Source organism: Podarcis gaigeae, assembly GCF_964106915.1.
Source record: "Podarcis gaigeae genome assembly, chromosome: 10".
In the NCBI taxonomy this organism is placed as follows: Eukaryota; Metazoa; Chordata; class Lepidosauria; order Squamata; family Lacertidae; genus Podarcis; species Podarcis gaigeae.
Window position 1 is genome coordinate 2,492,256 of NC_139686.1, and position 16,060 is coordinate 2,508,315.

General features: G+C 50.0%; 1 protein-coding gene across 8 annotated transcripts in view; it reads right to left on the reverse strand.

Moving 5' to 3' along the window:
- SHANK3 (SH3 and multiple ankyrin repeat domains 3) overlaps nucleotides 1–16,060 on the reverse strand; it is a 410,336-nt gene that overhangs the window by 264,959 nt on the left and 129,317 nt on the right. The window contains exon 1 of one of the 8 annotated variants that reach the window (XM_083699827.1): nucleotides 13,771–13,992. The exons of the other annotated variants lie outside the window; for them this stretch is intronic. Coding sequence (XP_083555953.1) covers nucleotides 13,771–13,857 — 87 coding nt within the window. The 5' untranslated portion in view covers nucleotides 13,858–13,992. Of the gene's footprint in view, nucleotides 1–13,770; nucleotides 13,993–16,060 lie in introns of those variants that run through there. 8 annotated transcript variants of the gene reach the window in all.

Genomic DNA, 16,060 nt, shown 5'->3' on the forward strand with positions numbered 1-16,060 from the left:
GCAGTGGTTAAGAGTGTCAGATTAGGAGATGGGAGAGATGAGGGTTCAAAGCCATGCTCAGATTTTAAGGGGCAGTCACTGCCTCTCAGGAACGGGGGGCCCTGTGGGTTAAATCACAGAGCCTAGCACTTGCTGATCAGAAGTTGGAGGTTCGAATCCCCGCCACAGGATGAGCTCCTGTTGCTCGGTCCCTGCTCCTGCCAACCTGCAGTTCATAAGCATGTCAAGTGCAAGTAGATTAATAGGTACCACTCTGGTGGGAAAGTAAACGGCGTTTCCGTGCGCTGCTCTGGTTCGCCAGAATCGGCTTAGTCCTGGCCACATGACCCGGAAGCTGTACACCGGCTCCCTCGGCCAGTAAAGCGAGATGAAAGACGCAACCCCAGAGTCGGCCACGATTGGACCTAATGGTCAGGGGTCCCTTTACCCTTTACCTTTACACTGCCTCTCAACCTAAACCGCCTTGCAAGGTTGTTGTGAGGATGAGGAGAGGAGCAGGGAGAACCCACTTGAAGGAGGAGGCAGGCTAGAAACGGAACAAGAGACAAGTAGATGCTAACGTCACAATATGTGCAGTGGTTTTATGACAACGTCGCTTTGCCTTCCAACATGTGGCGGCCTGCCGCTTGCCCACTTGCCCTCCAGCTCTCAGCCAGAGAGACCCACTGAGGGAATATCCCAGAGGCTAAGTCATGAGCCGACACACTAAAAAGTTATTAATTTATTATTATGCATTTTGCTGAGGAGTTGTGGATTTTCATTAAAGTTGCTGGTGCTGGGGAAAAAAATCCCAACTGCTTGTGATATTCTAATGCAGCTCACCACTAATTTTACATATAAATATGCATCTATAATTTATATGTGTTCCAAAGATATGCAATTGATATTTAATTAAATTTCCTTCTTCTCCTAATAATCTTTGTGATTACAAGGTATGCAATTATTTACTAAACCCTGAAGCCTTTTCCTCCCATCTCAGCCATGGCAGCAGAATCTGGCTGCTGCTGCAGAAAATCCCTCTCCCATACCCTCCAACATTTCTTTGATGAAAATAGGGACCTTCTGCCCTACACCAGGACGTTTCTCCCAGGTCTGATCTCCCGCACCCACAGACATCATATGCACATATACGTCTGTCACCTTGAACCAGGTACAACCTCAGCCTAGCCTACCTCGCAGGATTGTTGTCAAGAGCAAATGTGCAAGGGAAGGGGTCATGTGCGACCCCTTCCACAGGTAAATGGAGTACAATAAATTTCTACCTGTGAGCTGCCTTGAAAAATTGCAAAAATGATCAGGAACATACCAGAGAATAAATCCTATTGAACTCAGTGGGACTTACATCTGAGTAAAACCGCTTAGGCTTGCAGGGTAAGGCTCCATTTACAATAAAGGAATAAACGCTCCACACCTTTTCCCTAAAAATTGCTGGCTACTGAAGCATTGCAAGTAACAACAACAACAACATTTTTTTTATATCCCGCCCTCCCCTGCCGAAGCCGGGCTCAGAGCAGCTAACAACAGTAAAATAATACAGCATTCTAAAATCAATTCATTATAAAATCAGTTCAAATCAAACTGATGGCAACCATTGGGCTAGAGTTCTATGAGGATTACCAAAGGAGGGGGTCAAACTCTGCCTTGACCAAAGGCCAGGTGGAACAGCTCCATCTTGCAGGCCCTGCGGAAAGATGGAGGGCCCTGGTCTCTTGTGAGAGAGGGTTCCACCAGATTGGGGCCATGGCCGAAAAAGCCCTGGCTCTGGTTGAGGCCAGCCTAACCTCCCTGTGACCCGGGACCTCCAAGATTCGAAGACCATAAGGTCCTCCATTGGACATACCAGGAGAGGCGGTCCGGGGTTAAAGAATTTAAAGCAGATTGCTTACATTTTCCTGCAAAATTATAAGAAGGGCTTTGTATGTCAGAGTCATCATTTCCTTCATTTTGTTACAGAAATGACGGGGGGGGGCACACACCCAGGAAGTGACCAAAGGGACAACAATAGACATCTGCAGAGGCAGTTGAACAGGGGTAGGCAACCTAAGGCCCATGGGCCACAAGCCCATCTCCAGACAAGTCCTGAGGGCAAGGATATAGAGAGAGTTTTATTGTTCTTCCGGTGATGGGGACTTAAGAGGTGTTGGGAAAGGGGTCTGATAAAGGGACCTCATGTTGGTCTCGTGTCACCCTTGTAGACCCCTCCCCATTTGTGACATGCTAGTGATGTAGTGATGATGTCTTGATGCTGCTGCTCAGAGTGTATTCTGGGGGAAAGAGGGAAGTTTTAAAAGAGGGGTCACCCCTTACTCGGGGTTCTTACTCCTGTGGGGACCTGTTGTGCGGTTGTACTGACAGCTGTTTTGCTCCAAATTACCGTATTTTTCACTCTATAACATGCACCCGACCATAACACGCACGTAGTTTTTAGAGGAGGAAAATCCGTAGGCATGCCACCCATAGGCATTCCCTCCATAACACACACAGACATTTCCCCTTACTTTCTAGGAGGAAAAAAGTGAGTGTTATGGTGCAAAAAATACGGTACTTGGCAGGAGCGTCCTTCTTTTACTGACCGCATGGACCCGTGGGGGATTTGCACCCCGACAAGCTGGGCTGTTGAGTAGGAATTTTTTTCCTTAACAATTTGGTGCAGGGCTTTTATTTTCAATATCAACATGACTCCTTTTTTGCACCTCTGCACCTTCTGATTCCAGAGGGAACAGGTTGTGGAAAGCTGCCCTTGAGGTCCACAGGGTCTGGGTGCCTCCCCTCCAGGCCCCACATCTGTGGGGAGGAATCACATTGAACCAGCATTGGGTGGACCTGGGAAGAGCAACCCTTCCCTTGCAAGTGGATCCCCATGGATCCACTACGGAACTAATGAAGCTTGAGCTTTAGGGTCCCTAATCCCAGAGGGGCCCCAGAAGTGGCTTTAGTCCACATGCTTAAAATTTTGGAGTCTACCAGTTGGGGGATCGATTGGGTTAACTTTTTCTTAGGGGACAGGCCCCTGCTACACCTCTGGAAAAAAATGGCCTGTTTGCCTTTAGAGCGGCAACTTTAAGGATAAAAGTTTGCAGGGATGGTAAGCTAATTTCTTCATGGGAGCAAACTCTTATCCGACATAATGCCTCATTATTTTAACCACATAATATGTTTTATCCTGTTCTGTGTGATATTTCGTTTTCTTTCTCTTTTTGTAATGGCTTTGGTGTCACAAATAAAGAATATGTGTTTATTCCTTCCTTGTAGTTTTTACTGCAGATAAACATGGCTACTCTTCTGGAGCACGCCTGCTGCTTTGCAAGATTCCCCTTTGATTATTTTTTAAGATGTTTGATTATTTTTTAAGAAGAGAGAGATGGAGAAACGCGAAAGCAGGGCAAGAGATGTTTTCCCTCCAATCCCGAATCATGAAATCAGGAACTCTGTTTGCTTGTCGCACGGACACACACACAAACACACACGAACATCCCTTCGCACCAATCAATCTCAGGCCGATCAATCTGGCTCTGGGAATGCCAGCTGCTGCCCCTCTGCTCTCCCATCAGCCGTGGACATGAGGGCGATCTGTCAATAATATGCTACATCTCTGCCTGGGGAGCTGACTCTCAGTTGCCACCGCTCTGGCCCTGTACACTTAGCAGAACCCAAGCATCCCTGACAATCGGGATGCCTTTCCCCTCCCCTATGGCCCCCAGCCGGCATGCAAGGATGGAGGGGAAGGGAGAGGCAGCCTCAAACTCTTGAGACTCCTCTGTATTAAAAAAAAAAAACATAGCAAACCAAAGGCAGCAGCACTGAAAATTCAGAGGGCAGACAAGCTTTGCCTGCAAAGCAGCAGCAGCAGTGAAAGGGTGCAATCCACAGAACCATGTGGCTGGGGTGTGTGTCTGGGGAGAGAGGGGCAATTGAGGACAGGTGTGGCCTGGGGAGACTTCTGAGGGCCAAGTAGAGAGACCTGGACAGATGCATCTGGCCCCCGAGCCCTGCTGCAGTTGCATCTACCGTTGTCCCAAAGGCGTTTGAACCTTCTAAAGGTAAAGAAGAAGAAGAAGAAGAAGACTACTCCTGGATCGTTGAGTCCAACCAAAGGCGACATGGGATGAGGCGCTCATCTCGCTTTCAGGCTGAGGGAGCCAGTGTTTGTCCACAGAAAGCTTTCTGGGTCATGGCCAGCATGACTAAACCGCTTCTGGCACAACAGAACACCGTGATGGAAACCAGAGCGCAAGGAAACGTCGTTTACCTTCCCACTTCAGTGGTACCTATTTATCTACTTGCACTGGCGTGTTTTCGAACTGCTAAGTTGGCAGGAGCTGGGACAGAGCAACGGGAGCTCATCCCATCACGAGGGCTGACTTTCTGATCGGCAAGCCCAAAAGGCTCAGTGGTTTAGACCACAGCACCACCCATGTCCCTTCTACCTGTGAACCTTCTACCTTCAAGGCACGAACTCCCTGCATCAATTTATCTGCTAAGAAGACTCTAGTTTTCCAGGGTGTGAAACTGGGAAGAGATTTTGCTTCCCACAGTGTAGAACATCCATATGCCCCCAAGAGCCCCAACCAGAATGGCTTTGAGGCTGATGGGAACTGTGGTCCAGAGCATCTGACAAAGATTGACCAAGGCAGGTGAGGAAGCCTGTTCCTTCTCACCTCATGTTCATCCCATGTCAAGAAGAGGTGGCGCAGGACTTCAAACCAGTTCCAAAATCTGCCAACTCCATTGACCAGAAGCAGAAGAGGACAAATGTACCGTGAGCAGTGATCCCTCTTTGAAACAACCTTCCATTCCCTGGAAAACAGAAGCCCTGCTGTTTTAGCTTTAAAAGCCTGGAAGCCAATCCAGGAATCCAAGCAAAGTCACTGCAGTTTGGCTTTTGCCTATTGCAGGAGAAAGTTGGCCCATGCCAACTGTGCCCCCTGGTCCACTCTCTCTGACCAAGGGCCTCTTCCATATTGATTGATGCCCTCAGGGTCACACTCTGACCGCAATCCGATCCAGTCCTATGGGGCAAGTGTTAAAATACCAGCGGTCCCCGGCTCACTCCTCGCCAACCAAGGGAGGAGTGCAGGGCCAATTCCGTCCTCTGCTTGGCCTGGCAGGGCTCCACTGCTGAAGAGCTGGCTCATGAAATGTTCGGAGTACTAAAACAGCTTCTGGAAATTAATTTGCTTCCTGCTAGAGCCTCTGCAAAAGGGCAGCATGGAGAGAAAGGAGTCGTCAGCCTTTGGGGGCACAAGAGCTGCAGGCAGTCAAGGATTCAGGGACTCTGAGATGATGATGATGATGATGATGATGATGATGATGATGATGATGATTTTGGCTTGCTTAAAAAAACAACCTACAGAAACATTTGCTCAGACAAGTCTGGGAGAAGCATTAGAGCAGAAATCATGCAAGCAAATATAAGTGGCATTCACCAAGAGTCACAGAATCATGGAATCGTAGAATTGGAAGAAACATCAAAGGACATCTAGTCCAATCCCTCCCCCTGCAATGCTGGAGTCACAGCAAAAGAATCCTTGGCAGATGGCCATCCAACCTCTGCTTAAAAACCTCCAAGGAAGGAGAGTCCACCACCTCCCGAGGTTGTCTGCTCTACTGTGGAATGGCTCTTACTGTCAGAAAGTTATTCCTGCTGCTTAGTCAGAATATCCTTCCTTGTCATTTGAAACCACTGGCTAAGGAGCCCTCTGGAGCAGCAGAAAACAAGGTTGGTCCACCTTCCATGGGACAGCTATTTGAAGACTGCTAACACATCACCCCTCAGGGTTGGTCCAGACTTCCGCTTGTGTGGTTTTGCCTTTGCCTTGATGCTTCCCCCCTAAAAACCACTCTTTGGAGCTAAATTGGAACAAATGGCAATCTTTGGTGTTCCAATTCAGTGCTAAACCGCTGGTTTTCCTGGGGCTGTGGATGAGCGGGGAGCACAGCAAGCAATGTAGGTTTTAGCAGAAGTCAAACTGTAACAGAACGGAAGCAGCACCGATTGAGGGAGAAAAAGAAACTGTTGCCTTCTTGCATCTCTAAGCAGGATCGAACTGTTAGTGACTAACTAACTTCTAGTTGTCAGGAGTCCCAGTTAGAAGGCAACAGAGGCAAACGTACAAGCTCGTTCCCCAGGGAAGGCAGCCCATTTATTTATTTTTTGCAACTTTGCCCGTTTTCAAGGCACTTCGCTCTGATCGTGAGAAAGATGATGCCTGGTAATGAGGATGACCTCTCAGACAGCAGGAAGAAGACCAGGATAGAGATATGACTGCTTAATTGCAAAGCCCGTAAACAGCTTTCATTTAAGGAAAATGTTCAGAGGCTCACGCTGACACCAATTTGGCTCAGCTCTAAGGAGCGCTGATCTGCTGGAGAGATTTTCCCCAAGCGCCGGCGTTTGGAGTGTTGTTTCAAGGGCTGCATCATGCGCCAGCTTTTGCGGCACAGAAATAAACCTGATCTATGCGCTGTTTTCTGCAGGGGCCCCTTATAAAAACACACCCTTTCCCTTTCGGCCTGATGGCATCATCCTTGAGCCCCAGCTGGGAGATCATTCCTCCATGAGGGTGGGAAACTTGGCAAGGCTTTCAAAGGCCAGTCTTAGCTTTCCTTGGATGCTTTGGTTACACAATTCCGAAATTATGTCCCACAAACCTGCGAAAGGAGCAGCAGAGAGGAGCCGAGTCTCTGGTCAACAGAGGACCCCCTGGAGAAACCCCCTCCAGATGTTACCCCAACAGAGATCCTGTTTGTGTGTAACATTAGAGCTTTGCCTCTCGTGACCTTCAGCGGGTCAAATGCTATTGAAACTGTGTCAGGAGCGAAGGAGGATCTTGGGCCAAAGCGAAAATCTGGAGAGCAGCAGCAAAATAAACAAGGCAGCCGTGCGGAATCCTTTTTCCGCGTTACTCCATATGGCAGCTCCAGATGAGCTGGAATCAAACCGTACATTCCATTCCACTGAAGCTGCTCGATGAAGTCTCTGAGAGATTTCTGCAGTCTTGCACGGAACAAACGAAGGAGCCGGGAAGAAAAGGAAACCAGCGGACGGACCCAATTACCCTCTCGGCTGTGTCAGCGCTGTCGCCTGTAGGGTGATACTTTGCCTTTGGTCACAGGCCTCGCATAGCATGCTGCTGCACACATTATATAGAAGCACACACACACACACACTGCCTGGTATAGTCAATGCGGGGCATATTATTGCCTCTTCTCATGACCTGAACTCCGCATCCATTTGCAGGGAGAAGATGTCCTAAGGCAGCCACTTGGAACTGTCAGGGGAGCCCTGTCCTCTCCCCTGAGGGTCCTCATAAAATGGCAGCTGGCTGCGCTGCTGATATCTCTTGGCATCAGCGAACGATTCTATGGAGGAGTAACAACAACAACAATAACAACAATAATTTATTATTTATTCCCCGCCCATCTGGTTGGGTTTCCCCAGCCACTCTGGGCGGCTCCCAGTGAAATATTAAAACACGACAAAACATCAAACATTTAAAACTTCCCTAAACACGGCTGCCTTCAGGTGTCTTCTAAAAGTCAGATAGATGTTCTTTCCTTGACATCTGACGGGAGGGCATTCTACAGGGTGGGCACCACTACTGAGAAGGCCCTCTGCCTGGTTCCCTTCAACCTCACTTCTTGCAGGGAGGGAACTGCCAGAAGGCCCTCAGAGCTGGATCTCAAAGTCTGGGCTGAATGATGGGGGTGGAGACGCTCCTTCAGGTCTACTGGGCCGAGGCCGTTTAGGGCTTGAAAGGTCAGCACCAGCACTTTGAATTGTGCCCGGAAACATACTGGGAGCCAATGTAGGTCTTTCAGGACCGGTGTTATATGGTCTTGGTGGCCGCTCCGAGAATCCAGTCAAGCTGCCGCATTCTGGATTAGTTGTAGTTTCCGGGTCACCTTCAAAGGGAGCCCCACACAGAGCGCATTGCAGTAGGCCAAGTGGGAGATAACCAGAGCGTGCACCACTCTGGCGAGACAGTCTGTGGGCAGGGAGGGTCTCATCCTGTGTACCAGATGGAGCTGGTAGACAGCTGCCCTGGACACAGAATTGACTTGCACCTCCATGGACAGCTATGAGTCCAAAATGACTCCCAGGCTGCGCACCTGGTCCTTCAGGGGCACAGTTACCCCAATTCAGGACCAGGGAGTCCCCCACACCAGCCCGCCCCCTGTCCCCCCAAAACAGTACTTCTATCTTGTCAGGATTCAGCCTCAATCCATCCAGCATCCATCCTCTAACCACCTCCAGGCACTCACACAGGACCTTCACCGCCTTCACTGGTTCTGATTTAAAAGAGATATAGAACTGCGTAGGGAGCCATTCTGTAGACATTCTGTAAAAGGTAAAGGTAAAGGACGCTGTTTACCTTCCCACTGGAGCGCTACCTATTTATCTACTTGCACTTTGACGTGCTTTTGAGCTGCTAGGTTGGCAGGAGCAGGGACCAAGCAACGGGAGCTCACCCTGTCATGGGGATTCGAACGACCTACCTTCTGATTGGCAAGCCCTGGGCTCTGTGCTTTAGACCACAGCGCCACCTGTGACATTCTGTAGCCACTCCCATTTCCTTCAACTGCTCTCCTCCTCCACCACGGTCCAATTCTGTTCACACCAGAATAATGCGTAGTGGCCCCCCTGCTTTGGAACACCCTCCCCAAAGAGGCTCCTCTAGCTGGCTTTTAGTTTCAGCAGCAAATGAGAGTGCTTCTACATGCAAGGCAGTTTCCTTGGCTCCCGTCCCCCAGTCCGTGTTTTCAGGGATGCCGCTGGGAAGTGGGTTTTAGACGTTTCATTTGAGCGGCGTGTGCTTTTTATGCCATGATTGCTAGCCTCTATTGTTCATCGTTTTGCATATTTCATGAGCAATGCTTCATGTATTTTCCTTTAACCAGAGAGAGAGAGACTTATGAATTTATAAACTCAGGAAACAAACATGCAGTTTTCATGGGGGTTCATGGAAGTGTAACCAATGGGACTCTGTCCTGCATGACTAACTTAGACACCCTCCAGCTTCTCCGTCCAACTTGGTCTAAATAAAGCCAAGGGATGAGAACCTGTTGCCACCTGTATGGGGTCTGCCCGATGCACACAGTTTAGGGATCAAATGCCTGGGTTAACTGGATGGCAGTGAGAAACACCAGGGCTATGTCACAGGGAGTGTTAGAAATCAAAATATTTTTGGTCTTTATGGTCCAGCTCTCACTTCCATACATCACTACTGGGAAAACCAGAGCTTTCACTATACGGACCTTTGTTGGCAAGGTGATGTCTCTGCTTTTTAGGATGCTGTCTAGGTTTGTCATTGCTTTTCTCCTAAGAAGCAGGCGTCTTTTAATTTCATGAAAGGTGGTGAAAGGTGGAATGAAATGAATGAATGAATGAATGAATGAATGAAATCATTGACTGGACGAGTCTTCAGTTGAGTGCCCATTGACTGTTCACTTGACCACCCACACGCTTGCTTCCAATCAGGATTTTATGGGAAACGCTCCTGCCTTTCCATAAAATCCCAGCACCACAACCCGCTGAAGGCAGAACTGGTTCATCAGGGCTGCATCGCCACTAAGAGTTTGCATCCCACCTTCCTGCCTCTTTCTTTTTAAAAAAGCTTCTTTCCTTTCCTTACCTGGCTTTGCCTGCTGTTTTGTATTTCATGGATGTCCCAGTTTTATCAATGTGTCCTCCTCCAACCCCTGCATCCCTGCCTTTTCCCCTTTTCCTCTTTATTTCTCTCCTCCCCCTCTCAATCTTATATTTCGCTTACGGCACTAACGCGTTAGTGGCGTCACCTGCCATTATTTTGCGATCTCCCCTGCACCTTAGTCTCCCTGCAATTCCACTGGCTGTACTGTTGGCGATTTAGTGCCTTGGAACATGTACATGTTTCGGTCCGTCCTGGATTCTGGTTTAACCCTTGCACTGCCTCAACTGACTTCTTAAAAACAGGCTTGCTGGGTCAAAAAGGGCCACCTTGACCATAAGCAGCTGGCCAGGTTCCTCCAGACACACAGAGAGAGAGGCTTAGGAGGGCACAAGGGCAACCAAGTGTCAACCCCAGTGTTTGCCCTCAGCATCTGATAGTCAGAGGTAGAATCAGAATCATAAAGGGACTCCCCAGGGGTCATCTAGTCCAACCCCCTGCACTACAGGAATCTCAGCTAAAGCATCCATGACAGATGGCCACCCAATCTCTGCTTAATAATAATAAAATTTTATTTATATCCTGCCCTCCCCAGCCAAAGCCGGGCTCAGAGCGGCTAACAACAATAAAAGTAATACAGCATTCTAAAATCAATTCATTCTAAAATCAGTTCAAATCAAATCAATGGTAACCATTGGGCTAGAGCTCTGTGAGGATCACCAAAGGAGGGGGTGAGACTGTGCCTTGGCCAAAGGCCTGGTGGAACAGCTCCGTCTTGCAGGCCCTGCAGAAAGATGTCAAGTCCCGCAGGGCCCTAGTCTCTTGGGACAGAGCTTTCCACCACATTGGGGCCACAGCCGAAAAAGCCCTGGCTCTGGTTGAGGCCAGCCTAACCTCCCTGTGGCCCAGGACCTCCAAGATGTTTTTGTTTGAAGACCGTAAGGTCCTCCATGGGACATACCAGGAGAGGCGGTCTCGTAGGTACGAGGGTCCTAGGCCGTATAAAAAACCTCTTCCCTTTACTAATATTGGCTGTCCTTTTTTTGTGGCTACCGCAATTGCATCCATTCACGTCAGGAAGAAGCAATGCGAAGGGTTGGTAGTTTGGTACTAGGCAGGCCAAGGAACGCTCACAGTAAAAAGCTCTGGTGAAATACGCAGCCATAAAGACAAGAAGCCGGGGAGTGGGAGACCCCCAGTGCAGCAGAAACAGGAGCAGAGCCTCCAACGAGGAGGGAAATAGGAAACCTCATCGATGAAGGCTGCCCCTTATTGCTCTTTCACAAGCATGGAGGCCTAATAGTTCGTGAATGCTGAAGGCGCCATGCCAGAATTACCGATCGCTCCCATCACAACCTGGGATTTATCTCCAGGCTTTGAGGAAAGAGTTATGAGCGGGTCAGCTGCACGCCAGGGAAATGGTCTGTGCTCTGCTGCAGCTCGGCTGGTGAGAAGCAAGGTGAGAGGAGCCTTGCCGTGTCTTTCGTTCCCACAGCTGCGGAAGAGCTTGCCTGAAAACCAGGATCCCCAGCTCAGCCACACATCATCTTGGTTGCCCTCCTTTGCACACCTTCCAGCTTGTCAACATCCTTCTCAAATTGTGGTGCACAGAATTGGTACCGTGACTTCCCTTGATCTGGAATTGATGCAGCCTAGAATAGCATCCGCCTTTTTTGCTGCTGCATCACAGTGTCGGCTCAAGTTTGTAGTCCACCAAGACCCCTAGATGTACTACTGACAAGCCAGATGTCCCCCATCCTATATTTGTGCATCTGGTTCTTCCTGCCTAAGTGCAGAACCTGACATTTGTCCCTATTGAAACTCATTTTGTGTGTTTTTTTTAAAGAGTACTGTTATTTATATTTATTTTACAGTTAAATACAATCAGAACAAAGCTCAAAAGCGGAGCAGCAGGTACCCTCTGGACACACACTCACCAACTGCAATACAGGCATGTTTTGAGTTATTCACTTGAAAGTGAGTTGACCACATATGCATAGACATCAAACCCACCCATCCGCTCCAGCGAACTCATTTTGTTAGCTTGCACCCAGTTCTCCAATCTGTTACTGGTCATCTTGAACTCTGATTCTGCTTCTGCAGCATTATCTACCCTTCCCAGTTTGGTGCCACCTGCAAATTTGTTGAGCATCCCCTCAATTCCTTCATCCAAGAATGAATATAGCAATTTGTGAAAAGGTGGCATCAACACCTCAGCAGAGGAGGAAATAACAGCACTGAGTACATGGTGAGGCTTAGGGTGGGGCAGAAGGTGAACAGGCCTTTCAGGGCCCCCTCCTTCTTCCCTGCACAGATAAACTATATTTTGGGACTCAAAATTCAGATGGGCACATTTTGGCACAGCTACAAATCACTTGGTGCTTTAAGGGTTAGTAAGCAATTGGCCAGGCTGACTCTTGTGTTCCTGGTCCCCACCCAGGGGTGCTGAGATCCTCAGGACACCTCTCAGGCCTTCTCTGGGCTCCAGGTAACTGTGGCAGGCTGGCCCAGATCGCATCTCATTTGAACAAAACTGCTTGGCGTCAGCAGACAACTCCTTTAAGTGTGCTTGGAGGGGCGGCTGCCAAAGTCGGGATATGAAGTTAATAGTCAAGAATGTGCTGGTAGAGGAAAGGAGGGGCTGGAATGGGGGGGGGGGAGAGATGTTGCGGGGGTGTTTGGCTCACAGCTGCCCAGCTGGTGGCCCTTGGCAAAGCAGCCCATTATCCTCCATTAGGAAGGAATTGTAAGGAAAATCAACAGCCTCCAGAAAAGGGCAGGGCGGGGGAATCCAGCTCATTACAAAAAGGAAAGAGGGAGGGGGAGGAATAGAGGAAGGAAGGAAAGAAGGAGTGCATGTAGCAGAGGCTCCTTTTCTTTCCCCCAAACTGCAACGGAAGGGAGGAAATGAGATGTTCTTCTTGCAAGGAACTGACTCCAACTGCCCTTCAGGAATCATCACCAGCTGGCAAGGCAGGAAAGTCCAGGACAGGGACAGGATCTGTGTGTGCGGAAGGGAAGCCGCAGGTGGGCCAAAGCCCACCACCACCAGTGCAGCCCCTGCCCACAGGTGTCCAAGGACAAGCCCCCCCCCACCCAATCCAGCCCGCCTGCTGTCACAAAGGAAGCTCGAGGTTAAACAGCAAGCAAGTAGGTGCATCTCATCTGTTTGTCACCATGAGCTGTCAGATAATCAATTCCCTGACGCACAATGAAAAAGAAAGAAAAACCCAGAGAGAGGGAGAGAGAGAGGGAGAGAGAGAGGTCTTTAGCTGCCACCCCAGCAGGGAAGTCTCAAAGGAGGAGGAGGGGGAGCCTCTATCCTGGATGAGAAACCCAGTCTAGCTTCAGGATTGGGGACAGAGCCCCTTGCAGACCACCACCCCAGATTGACTCCTGTGCCAGCGCACCGAGGATCTGTCCAGGTTCTGAGGTGGCATCTCCAAGGTCTGAGACTCAGGTTCGTATCCTGCCCCCTCCCCCTGCTCCCCTCTCCACTGCACCCCCCCCCCCCCAGTGTGAAGCAGACATTGTGGAACAATCAAAAACCCATGAAATAGTCAGAGGCCACAAGGCCAGCCTAAGAGATGCTGGAGAATGAGGCTAACAGTCTGCTTGCCCCCCCCCCCCGACTTTGCTCAAAAAAGGAGCGATCGGGCCTTGCAGCACAGAATCACAGAACTAGAGTTGGAAGGGACCCCCCAGGTCCCCTCGTCCAACCCCCAGAGCCTGAGGACATTTCAGAGCGGCAGCAAAGAACAATTTGCCAACGAACTAGTGCCCTGAGGGTCAAATCCATGCATGTCCTGTGGCTCTGCCACCCTTAACGGTGGCCGAGAACCAGCCTCTGTGCAGAAGTCAGCTTCATTTCCATCCTGCTAGCACCCTTCCACCCCCAGGGGCGAGAGAACAGTGCCCTAGTTATCAGCCCATGTGCCAGGGGCAGAAATCCAGCTGGAGGGTGGCACAAATGGCCAACGCACGCCCACAGCGAGGCCACGTGTCAAATGTGGAGGCCAGCCCAGGCAGCCTGGAGGGAGTCCCCATCTCTTTCCCCACCAACGGAGTGGCAGTGAGGAAGGTCAAACCCAGCCCGTGTGTCTAAGTGAGGGTGGGGTACCTTGCTTTTGGCTCTGGACCTGCCACGCCTCGGCTTTTGCTCCTGGTCTCCCCGCGGGGTCGGTTTCCTTCCCAGAGAGGCGCCCATCTTCCTCCCCACGGCGCTGACTCTGTCCCTCGCTCATCTCCACACTGGCTTGAGGACAGGGCGTAGAGCTCACACCCGGACGGACACACACGCACACAAATGCTCACTGTCAGGCGGACACACACACTCGCACATTCCACAACCTTCCCTCCGTCCAAGCAAAACAGCAGCGGCTGTGCTGAGGGGATGCACTGTGGCCAGCTTTGCAAATGACCCTTTCTGCAAGCCCCTCACTGCTGCTGCTGTTGCAGGAGGCATTTCTGTCTTTCCTCCCTTCCTGCCTCCCCCCTCACCATGCCAGACCTCTGCCTCTCTCTCAGGCCAGCTGTCCGGAACGGCCCCTCTGGTGCCGCCTGACCCAGAAGGAAGGGGGCAACTGCCAACCACCTGCCATCGGCTCCAAAGGCTGAAACTCAACACCATGTGAGGTTCCAGAGGACAGAGAGCCCAGGAAAGGATGGGCTGGAGCTGGGGGGGTGGAGACAACGTCCTCCCTCTCATTTAGTCATTTGTTTATTTTTTTAAAAAAAATGCTGTCCTGCTTTTCCTCCAAAGCAGCCAACGACAAGACATTCAGATCAATAAAACAGTGTCATGAAAGAGGCAGCCACAGCAGGATCGATACCATCCCAGCAACAGAAAGCGCTTCTTTGCCGGTTTGCCTCGTTTGTCCCTGCCTCTCCTCCGAGGAGCTCAAGGTGGCCCACAGAGTCACCTCGTCACAACGACCCTGCGAAGTAGGCTGGGTTAAGAGAGCAGCTAGCCCAAGGGAGCTCTGGGACAGTGGCGTAGCGTGGGTTGTCAGCACCCGGGGCAAGGCAAGTAATTTGCGCCCCCTAACCCTGAGTGAGCCAGGTAGAGGCAGAGAGCTGCGAGTGCGAGTGCGACCCCCCCCCGACATTGCGCCCGGTGCGTCCGGCCCCCCTGCACCCCCCACGCTACGCCACTGCTCTGGGACACAGGCAGGATTCAAACTTGGGGCTCTGTGGTGCAAGATCAACACTTGAGCTGCCAAACTGCCCTGGCCCAGCCGTAAGTCAGACATCAACCTCCCTCAAAGAGCCTCCATGCTTTAAGCAACTGGGGAAATACACTGTTACACACCACCAGAAATTTGTGTATTTTTATGTTGTGGTGTAGGGATGCGGGTGGCGCTGTGGGTTAAACCACAGAGCCTAGGACTTGCTGATCAGAAGGTTGGTGGTTCGAATCCCTGCGATGGGGTGAGCTCCCGTTGCTCAGTCCCTGCTCCTGCCAACCTAGCAGTTCGAAAGCACATCAAAGTGCAAGTAGATAAATAGGTACCACTCTAGTGGAAAGGTAAACGGCGTTTCCATACATTGCTCTGGTTTGCCAGGAGCGGCTTTGCCATGCTGGCCACATGACCCGGAAGCTGGATTCCGGCTCCCTCGGCCAATAAAGCGAGATGAGCGCCTCAATCCCAGAGTCGGCCCTCACTGGACCTAATGGTCAGGGGTCCCTTTACCTTTACCTATGTTGTGGTGTGCCCTGAGATCTGCACATGAAATTCTGGAAAAATATACAGTCGTACCTTGGTTCTCGAACAGAATGCGTTCCAGGACTGTTTGACTTCCAGAACTGTTTGAAAACCAGGGCGCAGCTTCTGATTGGCTGCAGGAATGTCCTGCAGCCAATCGGAATCCACACTGGACATTCAGCTTCTGAAAATCGTCCAAAAACCAGAACACTCACTTCCAGGTTTCCATCGTTCAGAAAGTCAAGGTGTCTGAGATCCAAGGTATGACTGTAATGAAATGGTATATCATGAGATCGTATTTAAACCCAGTACCAGAAGAATAACTAAGAAAGCCATAAAATAGGGCTCTAAAGTGAGTAAATGCAGTCTAGCAGGGCTTCCCAAACTGGTTTCCAGCTGCTTTTGGATGATGATAATGATAATAATATATTATTATTATTATTATTATTACCCTGCCCATCTGGGCGGCTTCCAACAGAATAATAAAATACAATAATATAGCAAACATTAAAAGCTTCCCTAAACAGGGCTGCCTTCAGATGTCTTCTAAAAGACCACAGTTCACATCATTCCTAGCCAGCAGGACCAATAAATACAAATTTAATAAATAATGATAATAAATAATAAATCATATATAGCTTTTTGATTCAGCATTTGAGAGTGGGGAAAGCGGCAGGGGAAATTAAAAAAGAGCTCAGACATGGA